Source organism: Vombatus ursinus, unplaced genomic scaffold (genome assembly GCF_900497805.2).
Source record: "Vombatus ursinus unplaced genomic scaffold, bare-nosed wombat genome assembly UNPS02014784.1, whole genome shotgun sequence".
NCBI lineage: Eukaryota > Metazoa > Chordata > Mammalia > Diprotodontia > Vombatidae > Vombatus > Vombatus ursinus.
Genome location: NW_020954562.1, coordinates 11753340 through 11765902, shown reverse-complemented (window position 1 = coordinate 11765902; position 12563 = coordinate 11753340). Strand labels below are relative to the sequence as shown.

The 12563-nt window shown below is 38.9% G+C and overlaps 1 protein-coding gene across 5 annotated transcripts in view; it reads left to right on the top strand.

Moving 5' to 3' along the window:
- The window catches only part of SH3D19 (SH3 domain containing 19), a 221359-nt gene that overhangs the window by 181256 nt on the left and 27540 nt on the right, over window positions 1–12563 (top strand). For all 5 annotated transcript variants that reach the window (XM_027866830.1, XM_027866832.1, XM_027866831.1 and 2 more), the window contains 3 exons: window positions 5165–5233; window positions 5403–5543; window positions 10446–10518. In XM_027866830.1, coding sequence (XP_027722631.1) covers window positions 5165–5233; window positions 5403–5543; window positions 10446–10518 — 283 coding nt within the window. The remainder of the gene's footprint in view (window positions 1–5164; window positions 5234–5402; window positions 5544–10445; window positions 10519–12563) is intronic.

The window sequence follows — 12563 nt, the reverse complement described above, 5'->3', positions numbered from 1 at the left end:
TGTGTTCTCGTAGGTGAAGCGCATGACATTATTTAAATCAGGGTTTAGCTCTTATTAGAAAGGTAAAGGAGGAAATCTTAGGAGTGGGTGACCACAAACTGCCATTACTTATGATCAGACAGAAACAATGAGGAATCTGACCCAGCAGATCATGGAAGTATCCTGCCTCCGTCATATGTGTGACCTTGGGCCAGTCACATAAACTCTCTGGGCCTAAGTTTCTTCATCTGTAAAGTGAGAAGGTCGAGCCAGAAGGTAGGAGGTCTCTAACATCCCATTCTACTTCTAAATCTATGATCCTAAAACCATAGTAATACAGGACTATGGTTAACTGTTATTTGTGATTCCCCTAAGTAAATTCTGAAATAAAATTGACAACTTTAAAAAAAGAAATTAAGCTGACTCAGTTGAAAGCATTTTCTCATTAAGAAGAAAGAGGAATGATCTTGTGCTCCCTTTTTTTCTACCCCTCCAAAAGTCTAACATTAATGGTCTATTTTGTTTTGGTGTTTTCATCATTTAACATATTTTAGAATCTGAGTTTTTGTTCCTGTTAATAAGCTTAAAACTTTGTCTCAGTTTCACTGTCAGTCAAACACTTATTTTATGCTGTGCATAAAGATATGAAGAAAAGCAAAAATCATCTTTGCCCTCAAGAAGCTTACATTCAGAAAGGGAAACAAACATGAAAATAACTAGATACATAAAAGATATTGATCAATAAATTAGCCTAATATTTTTAAGTGCCCGGTATATTCCAGCTAGCTGCTGGAGAGATTTGTATACTAAGAATGAAACAATTTCTATTCACAAGAAATTTAGTTTCTAATGGGAGAGTCAAAAAGTTAAACATATAGATATATATGTATAGCACAAATAAAAAGTGAAAAATACAAATAAATTCAAAGTAGTTAAATACAAGATAGGTTGGTAGGAAGGGCACTAGCAGTTGGGGGTAATCAGGAAAGATGTCATACAGAATGTTGTGATTGAGCTGCCTTACATCTTAAAGGAAGAGAGGGAACTTACAGGTAAGGAGAGAAAGCATTCACATCTAAGGGGGCTAGAAATGTAAGTGGATGCCAAGTTGTGAAGGGGTTTAAAAGCTAAATAGAGGAGAATCTCGGAGCCTGGAAAAGGCCTCCTGCATCAAGAGACATTTGAGCCAAGTTTTGAAGGAAGCCAGGAAAACTAAGAGAGGAAGTTGAGGAGGGAGCATATTTCAGGCATCCATGACATCAAATGCAAAGACATGGATAAGTGAATTGGTGTTTGTGTGAGAAACAAATACAGTTATCCGTTCCTTACTGGTACGCCATGATCTGGAAAATCTGCATAAAATTGTGTGCCATCTGCTGGCTTTTGCATTCTTTTTGCAAACTTTAACTTTTTACTTATTTTAACTTTAAAAAGAAATCATGTATATTTATAGCATTAAAAGATAAAATATATTGTTGTTATACAACACTGTACATATACTTTATGCATTTCTGAATTTCTAGACTTTTTCTGTGTGGTCTGCTGGCCTTCACATGTCATCTGGGGCTTCCACAAAACCCCCCAAAAATTCCCATTTAATTTCTTATGACCCACAATATATTGAAACTGCAGTAGAGAAAGTTACAGTACAGAAGGGATAAATGTAGTCTATCAGAGTGGTATCCTAGCGTGAGTAAAAGTGAATGAAGTATTAGAAGACAGGAAAGGGGGGAGGAACGAGTCAGGTTGTGGAGAGGACGAAATTGTTTTAGCCCAGCAATTCTTAAACTTTTTAGTCTCTGGACCTCTTTTACACTCTTGAATATTAGTGAAGACCCCAAACAGTTTTTGTTTATGTGGATTGTAACTATTGCTATTTACTGCATTACAAATTAAACTGATACAATTTAATATATTAATTCATTTTAATGTAACAATAATAAACTCATTATACTTTAACAATTTTATGAAAAATAACTTTATTTCTCCGCCAAGAAGAGTGACATTGTTTTTACATATTTTTGCAAATCTTTTTAAAGTCTCGCTTAATAGAAGACAGCTGAACTGATATCTGCTTCTGTATTCAATCTGTTGAAATATATGAAGCTTTTGGTTGAAGTATGTGAAGAAAATCCAGCTTCACATAGATACGTGGTTAGAAAAGACAGGAGTATTTTAGTCAAATAACATCTTACTATTATTATGAAAATAGTTTTGACCTTAAGGATCTTCCAAAGGATCTCAGGGATGCCCAGTGATCCAAAGAATGCACTTTGAGAAACACTGTTCTAGGCTCTATTTCTTCCCTTCTCAGAATGGGTTGCACTGGATTAGTCTGGGATAAAGATCAGCTTCATGAATGGTGTCATTGTTTTTACTTCCGCAGTAGCCATATGACCATTGATAAAAGCATTAACAGACAACTGTGTTTTTGGTTGTAAATCTTTACCATTAAATTTGGCAATTGTCACTTCCAGCCTCTTGGTGGGAATTTTTTCCTCTTAGTAAAGTGAGCAGAAATTTTATTTTGAGGGCTAGTGATAATGATGTGATATACATACATATCACTATAAAGTTTAAAATATTTTTTCTTACAACATTATATGGTTAGTGTTTCTCAGTATTTTAAGGAGCAGCAATTTCCTCAGGTTGGCACTCCCTCCCTTCCTTGCTAGACAGTGTTCATGGGTGGTTGTTGTTGTTCAATTATTTTCAGTCATGTCTGACTCTTCCTGACCCCATTTGGGGTTTTCTTGTCAGAGATACTGGAGTGGTTTGCCATTTCCTTCTCCAGCTCATTTTATAGATGAGGAATTGAGGTAGACAGGGTTAAGTGACTTGCCTAGAGTCACAACACAGCTAGGAAGTGTCTGAGGCCAGATTTGGACTCAGGAAGATGAGTCTTCCTGCTCTAGGCCCAATGCTCTACCCACTTCACCACCTAGCTGCCCGTTATGGGCCAGACAATTCAATCAATTGTAGTTCTTTCCAAATTTAGCTAGTCTGGTCCCATGACTACAGACACACAATTCATTCTAAACTTTTCAGCTTGGTAGGAACTGTCCAGCTGAGGATTTGTTCCTCTGGCATAAGCTTCAAGACCCAGGATCACTTCCACACTGCAAGGGGGACTTAAGGAGGATGCGGGTGTTTTTATTTCTTTTTAATAGATGTGGAAACTTAGGTTCATTGAGGTTAAGTAATTTATCCAAGGTTGCTCAGTCAAAAATCTGTTCTTGAAAAGAGATTTTCTATTCTAAACTAGCTTTCTTTCCATTCTATCATACTGTTGAAAACTGGTAATAGATTTAATCGTTGCTCTTACCAGTGCATGATTTTTTACATAGGTAAGTTTTTTGTTTTTGTTTCAGTGAAAATAATGCTTCTTACTTGTCACAAGGTTCCTACTTTTTTTAGCCTTTGTCACTTGATCTAAGCTGGAAGAACCTTTTCTTATTCAAAGGAACCATCATTATCAGGCGTGGGTGATAAATAAATTGACTGTATTTCCAGAACCAAAAATGGAGCATTATCTGATAAAGGAGATTGTTTTTGCAAAGGTTTGACAAAAGGATACTTTATTTTCTTGAAATCAGGAGAGTCTCAGAAAAATATAAACTGTTACGGTTACCATACTCATTTACCAAAATAGAGAAAGAAGAATTCACTTATAATGTTAATTCTGTATTTTGGACAATTAAGAGAAATGTATGAGTGCAGAATGGTGTTATCTTTACAGTAATATGTTTCATTACACTATTCATTAACAGTTATGGAGATATTTTACCCAGGAACCTAAGCAGAATTCTAGGCCAAATAAGGGGATCTTGATGATGGAAAACTGACCCAGTTTTTTTACCTATACAGAAAATAACTATGTGTTTGGTTATCACTTCACCAGGCCCAGAATTATGACCATGCCACACCCATGTCTTCTGTACTTATTGTGCTAGCTTCCTGGGTTTCTTTCCGGGTTTCCTCTAGTTTAAAATTAGCTTGTCTGTTCCTAAGAATCTCTTCCTGAGATTCCAACAAGTTACATCTGAGGTTCTCTAATTTACTATTTGCCACACAATTTAAACATATTATTGGGAACCAGACCAAGGAACTGGACTATTCAGCCAGACGATGGCCAGAGCAAGGAGTTGGCAGAGGGAGCATTTAAAATCAGGCTAGTCAGAGATCAGGGCAGGTGGAGAGCACAGGTAGTAATAGAGGACAGGCAGGAGCATGAATCACAACAGGTGTTTAGCATTAGGAAGAGTCAGAATTGAGGGAACATGGCTTGAGGCAGTAGGTCTAGAGAGACAGAGGGTCCATGGTATCAGAGAGCGCTTCAAGTAAAAGCAGTCCAGAACCCTGGATAGCTTTGGGGGTGGGGAGAGCCATTCTGAAAGTGTCTTGAGTTTAGATTGAATTTTTTATTCTCAGAATTCCCAATGTACTCGATTAGTTCCACTCTGTACATGAAATTCTCCAGTTCCAGTCAATTAATTTCAATAAACATTTATTAAGTACTTTCTATGTACAAAGACATCTTGCCAGGATGGGAAATGCGAAGACAAAAAATTAAAACTGTTTCCTTCCTTTAAGGAGCTTACATTTGACTGGTTATTGAAGACTTTTCACCATATATCCAGAGTCAGTCCTTGCAGAACTGGGAAATCATCCTCATACCTTTAAGAGCTTTCCATGTTAGTTCCATATCCATAGGAAAAAAACAAACGTATGTTAAGTACCTCCTATATGCTTAACCCTGTGCTAGGCACTGAAGAGGATGTAAAGATGAAAAAGACATAGTCCATGTTTGTGGTGAGACACCCAAGAGATGAGAGGACCACATCATCTGGCCTCTTTGAGGGTTCCATAGGTATCACCATATCCATGACGACTCCATCAGGCTAATTAGAAGGACATTTGTCTTGCTGTTTATTCAGTGACTCATTCTATCGGAGGTCCTGGTCAGCTCTAGGCAGAGGATCTGATACTCATAGAGTGGCAATGTACCCCACTTGAATCATAACCAAAAAAGCCAAGTGTTCAATGTTCTAACTAAGGAAGCTAAAGAGAGAATTCATCTAGAGGAAGCTATATTTTGAGCATACACAATGAATCCCAAAAGGTTCTGCAGTTTATATGGAGCTTATTTGATCATGAGTAATCTTTTTATTGGCTTCTGTTTAAGCTGCCTCTGCCTCATGGAGTTGCCAATGAAGACACTGTCTCCCAAAACCCTGGAGAGCTCTCTTGTAAGGTACAGTGATGTTCTTACCTTTTACCAGTTAATGTCAAAAATTCACTGGCTCCTATCACAGCTCTTACATGTTATGCTTTAGGCTCTGAAGATTAAAACTTGGGAGAGAGGGGAGTAATAATGTTTTATTCACTAATAATTGCATCTGAGAGTATGTTATACCTTACAGCGTGGAGACGTGCTGGTGCTGCTGAATCAAACTGAAGACAGTTACTTGCAATGCCAAAAGGGAGAAGAAATGGGCAGAGTTCACCTGTCACAGATAAAGATTATCACCCCACTTCATGAGCATCTTAAAAGCAGATCAAAAGTAAGAAATTAATTTGGTACAACACCGTACATTACGTGTGGCAGTTACATTTGACAGAACTCTTAATTATGTCTTAGCTTCCATTTTTATTAGCCCATTTATATAACAGAAGAATAAATTATAGTAGTATTTTATTCCATTTTAAGAGTAAATCACTTACAGGAGGCTTGCAGTAGCCATCCTCATCACCTTGGTTGCATAGTTTGACTGTGGTTTATGCTAGACATATTTCATATTTCAGTGACTTACAGCAACCCCAAAATCAAGTCATTAATTTGCAATTGTAAAAATTGCTTTTTCGAAATAATGCAAATTTACTTAACAAAATGACAGCAATTTGATGCAGTCAAAACAGGATAATGATGAAAAGAGCCAAATTCACCTTCTTCCCTTCAGAGATTAAAACTTTGAATGGCCATAATCGCAGTGATTTTAGCTCCAGAAATAATGTAACTGAGTCCCACCCCTAAAGCAGCCAATCCTGGTTGGTACCTGACAAATCAGGGAACCCCAGACAGTAGCATCATGTTAATGAAGGCCATTTGTAAGCAACACAAATGTCCTTGAGATATCTGCTTAATGTCTAGTTAAGAAGCTGTTTCATAAGCTTGCTAATTAAATAAATATCTGTTCCAACTGAGACAGAGGATCCAAGCAAATCTAAACTAAAGGTTTCAATTACAGGGGACATGGTTAGTGACAAAGTAGTCTCATCTGAAAGCAGTAATGTCTAATTTCTTTTTATTCTGAAAACAGTGCTAAGATATTGCAACATGTATTATTTCACAGAGGTTTGAATGCTGAGTCCCCTTGGAATATGGGAAGCATTCAGAGGAAACTGAAAAGCAGCGCTTTGGCTGTTTAATGCTGGCTGGCATGTTTCCCTAGGTCGGCTATCATAGAAGCTGCTTGAGGGCAGGAACTGGTCAGTCTTGTCTTTGTACCCCAGTACCTAGCACAGTACCTTGCTTGTTATAGGGATTTTCACAAAATACTTTTTGGGGCCAACTAGGTGGTATAGCGGATAAAACACTGGCTCTGGAGTCAGGAGGACTTGAGTTCAAATCCAGCCTCAGACACTTCCTAGCTGTGTGACCCTGGGCAAATCATTTAACTCTGTTTGCCTCAGTTTCCTCAACTATAAAATGAGCTGGAAGAGGCAATGGCAAATGACTCAAGTATCTTTGCCAAGAAAGCCCCAAATGGGGTCACAAAGAGTTGTTCACAACTGAAAACATCTCAACAACATAATGAAGGAGTTGGATTTGGATGGCTTCTGAGGTTCCTTATTGCCCCAAATCCAGGATCCTATGATCAGAGGTTACAAAGAAGTCACTGATCTGAACTGATGGAGGGAATTTCCATGCTGGGAGCTCGTATACTAACGCTGTAATACATCTGGACCCTCACTCGAGGGGGAAAAAAATAACATACATCTTAAAAAAAAAAAATCAAAACAGCACCAGTAAAGCAAGTACAGGCAAAAGTGGTTGCCTTTCATTCTAGCTTTATGGTCTCCTCTGTGTTAATGTAGTCCCAATGCTGGGCACATATTAGGTACTTAATAAATGGTTATTGAATAGATTTCTTCAGAGGAATGAATCTTGAAAACAAAGTGTAGTTTTGAAGCAAATTACTGTTGGAAGACAAAAAGCTCCGAAATTCATTGAAAATAGAGGAAATTTATCTTTGGTCCAGTCACTTTTGTGTTTTGACATACAATCATTTGGTCATAACATCTGTTGTTCTGCTCTCAGAGCACAAATGAGTATAACAGTTGAAATGATACTGCCAAAAGCTCTATTTTATGAGAAAAAAAAATGAGCTAGAAATATCAAAAGAGAAATGGAGGATTTTTTTTAACAACCTTCCAAATTTTATTGAACTTCAATTTTGCCTGACTTGTCTTGCACTGTAGACACAATTACTTCTTAAGCTGTGGTGGTGTCCAGAGATTACTACAAAAATGGTGGTGATGGTCCACAGTAACTCCACTCATCCAGCATCCTTGGGCAATTCAGTCTTCTGCATTAAGGGATTTTCCAAATGATGGAAGCTTTCCTGATATAAGTGCCTACACTATTTGGGGGTTTTTGTAGCACTGGTTGCCCAAGACTTCAGAGCTCTGTTTTTCTTTTGTCTCATCAGATTTAGAGCTACAGGAGACCTTAGAAATCATGTAATTTAAGCACCTCATTTTACAGATGAGGAAAATGAGGCACAGGGATGGAACTTGACTTGCCCAGGGTCATACAGGTAGTAAGTGGCAAAGTGAAGATTGGAACCCAGATCCTCTAACTCCAAATCTAGTGGGGCTTTCCACTGTGCCTCGCTTCCTTTCTCCTGATAGTCTTCCTACTTCCTCCCTCCCTTAAATGTCACATCTTACTGGTGGCAGTATCCTATAGCCCCACTCCAAAATTTTTAATCTGCTGCTTTCTTGTAACCCAGGAATAGTTAAGGATTGCCCAGTATCTTTATTTTTACACATAATTCCAAGTCAGTAAGCCTAGGTGAGGGTCTCAGTAGCATTCATAGTCTACTACTCTGGGTTCTTAACTGTGTTCCAGATGGTTGAGGTTCATTGAGTATGATCCCCAGATAAGTGAGGCATCACCATACCAGAATGGCAGTTAGCAGATAGAGCCATTTTAGAAAGATTTTTTTCAGTGTTCTGGCTTTTTTTTTTAAGAGTACCAGGAATCTGTGTCCCTTGGGGAAATATCACTCCCTACCTACATCCCTGTCCTGCTCTTCTCCATCAAAGACAGAGCTGGCTAGCATTAGCAGGATCAGCTGTATGTGCAGGCAGAGTAGGACCACTATATGGTATGATTTTTAAGGGTATTAAAAGAGTTCCTGCCCTAAAATACTCATATTATACCTTGCTACCTTAAATTCTCACACTCCTCTCCTTTTCATTAGGCACTGAAAGTTCCCACCAAAATGGGAATATAACTCATTAGAATGGTAACTTTTTAAAGTCACTGTTAGTCACAAACACATTAGCTTGAATCTTTAGTATCCCAAGTTCACTAACCATTGACCCAATAAGACCCTGAGTAAGACATGCTGGAAATTATTTTTCTATTATATTAATAATAAATTATTAAATTAGGATTAAGGCTTTTTATCTTCGTTTACTCATTCAGGGACCAGCCCCTATAGGTCAGTCAGCTCTGAAGGACAAGGTTGATACATGAGATTGCCCAAATCCACCAGAAATATGCTCCTCCATTTTGGGTGGGACCCCACTCAACTAGGAGACCTTCCTCCGTGATCAATCCACGTTCTCAGCAGGAGGAGCTGAAGACTTTGAGCCCACTTCCCCTCCACTCATTAATTGTTCACCAATCAGGGTTGATTTCTCCTGTCAAGGACATTCCCTTTCAAGAAAAAAATATTTTAAGACATGTGTACTTTAGGTGTCTTTGGTTATGGAGAGAAATCACTGACCATCAGTTTATTGGTAATTAGCTAGCCTAATTAATAAACTGATTATTAATTACCCAGAAACTCTCAGGATTTTCATTTATCACAGACAAAAGATATGTAAGTTGTATTTTCTTGGGAGGTAAAGGAGGAACAAAAAGTTTCGAGTGTGACAGGTTCCCTAGAAGGGCAGATCCAAATGAAGCTACTTCATCATGAGAGAGCATATGAAGGCTATAGCTTTCACCGTGGTGGGTAGAAGGAGGATAGGCTGCCCTGTAAGCAGGAAGCAGGGCATGGGAAGGGCACTGGGGGAATACCAAAAATCAATGAAAGGTCATGTGATACACTAGAAAATGTCCTGAATTTGGAGGTAGAGGACCTCAGTTTGAATCCCAGCTCTAATTATTGGCTATGTGACCTTGAATAAGTAGTTTCCCCTCTCTGGCCTTTAACCTCTTCACCCAATAAAGTGGAGGTGGGAATGGAACTAGATTATTTCTAATGTTTCTTCCAGTTCTAAATCCTTTGATTCAATGTCACTTAATTCACAGTTTTGCTATTGTTTCACTCTTGACAGAAGACTTTAATACATTTTTTTGATGGTTATAATAGACAATTGTCAGTAGTCTAAAGAAAAATATATTTCATTTCCAACTACAACTCTTTTTTCCTACTAATAAGCAGTGAGAGTTTTGGTTTCTCTCAATCCACTTGCTTGGAATCAACCAATTAGTTCCTGAAAGCACCTTGGGTACCCTATTTCCTTCTCCCACATAAGCCTTGGCATTGACTTAACCATCCCAATTATATAGGAAAGCCCAAGCCAGACAGCTGGGGCACAGCATTTGCTGCTAATCAGAAACAGTATTGAATTAGCCCATAGCAAATTAACTGGAATTGATGGTTATGCCTGTTGTGAGTTTGTAGCAAATCATGGACTTCTTTCCTCATCATAAAAGTCAAGAGTGGAATTCTCAGGGATTCTCACTATTCCTACCAAATAGATGTACCAGGTCTGAAGCCTGCAAGATCATTACCAATCTAAGACCTGCTTACAAGCTTGAAATAGAAAAAGAGACAGATGCACTATTGTGGAAAGGAATAAAGGACTGCAGAAGATGATATTAAGTGATCTTGCACTCTCGCTCTCTCTCTATCCCTTCTTCTCTTCTTCCCTCCTTCCCCTTTCTCTTGCTCTATCTTTCTGATATCTCTTATTCCCTTTTTTCTTTCTCAGATAAAATTCCCAAAAGTGAATGTGCTAATCAGTGAGAGTTAGTTTACCCTCCCTTTGGCAATGACATTCCTAACCTGATAAGATTCCCTTGCTTAACTCAGCTGTGTGGCTTATATTATGTACTGATAATATGTGTGTCAGTACAATTCTAGCAAGGAAAAGAAAAAGGTCTCAAACTAAATAATAAATGCTAACTTCATTTATGATTCCATTGTTTTTTCCCTTGCAAGGATTCAACCAGTGTACTGAAGTCTGTCGACAGCAGTGTCCCTCATGCACTTGTGCTACACGATTTTCCAGCAGGTAAGGACAGAAGTCAGAGGCACTGTGGTTGAGTGGATAGAGTGCTAGGCTTGGAATTGGGAAGATGTGGGTTCAAATCTTACTTCTGACTCTTACTTGCTGTGTGATCCAGGACAGGTCACTTGAGCTCTCTCGATTCACTTGGACTTAGAAGTTGAGTCATAGCTGGGTTGTGGTCTGCCTTGGTGGGGGGGGGGGCATTCCCACGCTTGTAGTTCTTCACACTGACAGAATCACAAATCCCTAAAGTATGGAAACTGTGATAAAAAAAAAACAACTATGTTCCAGAACACGTGTTTTTAAACTATTAGCCTCTTGGTTATAGATAAAGGAATATTCATCTTGACCTACTTTCTCTGAACATGTAGAACTCTAGACCTGGAGGAGACCCAAGAGGTCAAACTATGATGAAAAACTGTGGTCCAAGACATTTATTATTCAAACTATTCACCTCTTTGGTTGTAAATCAAGGAAGATTCATTTTTACCTACTTTCAATTACTATATGGAACTCTGGGCCTGGAAGGGACCCTGAGAGGTCACCAATCCATCCCCTTTTCCTCTGAGCAGAATTACATTCAAACTGTCCCCCAAAGGGGACACTTAAGTTTTTGTAAACAATGAATGCCATCTGCCGGTGGGACACCAGTTACTAATTGTAACAAAATTGTACTCAAAAGTATTGTATTGACCTGGGTTCAAATTTTGTCTCATAAAACTTTCTAGCAACGTGACCATGGGCAAGTCACTTAACTATTTAAATCCCTTCACAATCTGACTTTAAGCTACCTTTCCAGGGTTATTATATATTACTACCACCCTTTACCTACTCTCTGTTCCAGTAAAAGTGGTCTACTTTTTGCTCCACATACATTTCCTATTCTCTGTCTCCGTGTCTTTGGCCAGGCTGTCCCCCAGTCATGGAATGCTCTTCCTCCTCACCTCTGCCTCTTCAAATCTCTAGCTTCTGTCATGGCCTTTTTTGATTTCCCCTAGGATTGAGTCCCCCACTCCCAGCCCCCAATCCTATATTACTGCACGTGTACTTGTTATATATTTTGTGTTTATTTATATGTGCACATATGTTTCACCCAACAGAAATTGAGTTCTTCGAGAACAGAGACTGTTCCACTTGGGTCTTTGTATCACCTCCACCACCAAGCACAGCACCTGGCACATAGTCAATGCTTAATAAGTGATGGTTGCTTAATTGAATGATTGATTGACCTCTGTAAAGATGCAAGATCTGTACTGATTTTGGCCATTATAGGGTGGCAGACCCTCCTAGGGGATACTGAGATACTAAAGAAATTTAGGCAGTCCACGGCAGTATGGGTTATATGTGTAGATTTGTTAGGGTTTATTAAATGGGGGCTGGGGGGTTGGGGACTGGGAGGCCAGTCCTGGGCAACAACAGAACAACATATGGTGGATCCCTGCACCCCCCTTAGGCCAGGTCACATGTTATATAGAAACAGAACAAAGAAGGCAAAGTGCCAGGGATGGCCCGGGATCACGGTCAAGTTTTCCCATGAGATTGTTGGAGCTTCTTTCACTGTTTACATTTACTTAGGGTAGCTTATGTTAGTTGTGGAGTCAAAGGTCATGTTCTCACACTCTGGCTGCCACCTTACACCTCTCTGAGCCTGTTCCTTCAACTGCAAAAGGGAATAGCATAATATGTGTGGTATTTGCCACCCAGGATTGTTGTAAGGCTCAAATGAGATGAATGGAAAGTATTTTACAAACCTTAAAGCACTGTATAAATGTCAGGTAGTGGTGGTGGTGTTAGAGAGGCATGTGACATGATGGATAGGGAGCCAACCTCAGAGTCAAGGGTTCATGTTCCACCTCTGACAAAGAGGGATCTATGACCCTGGGCAAGTCACTTAAACTCTCAATAAGTCAGACAACTCACTAAAACTGTAAGTTGCGAAACAGTTGCTGATACACACTATTTGAAGGAGTTTCCTATACAATTAAATCAAAAGTGCAAAGCCTTGCAAAATTATGCTTTCTGATTTATAAATGGAATCCTGATGGCTA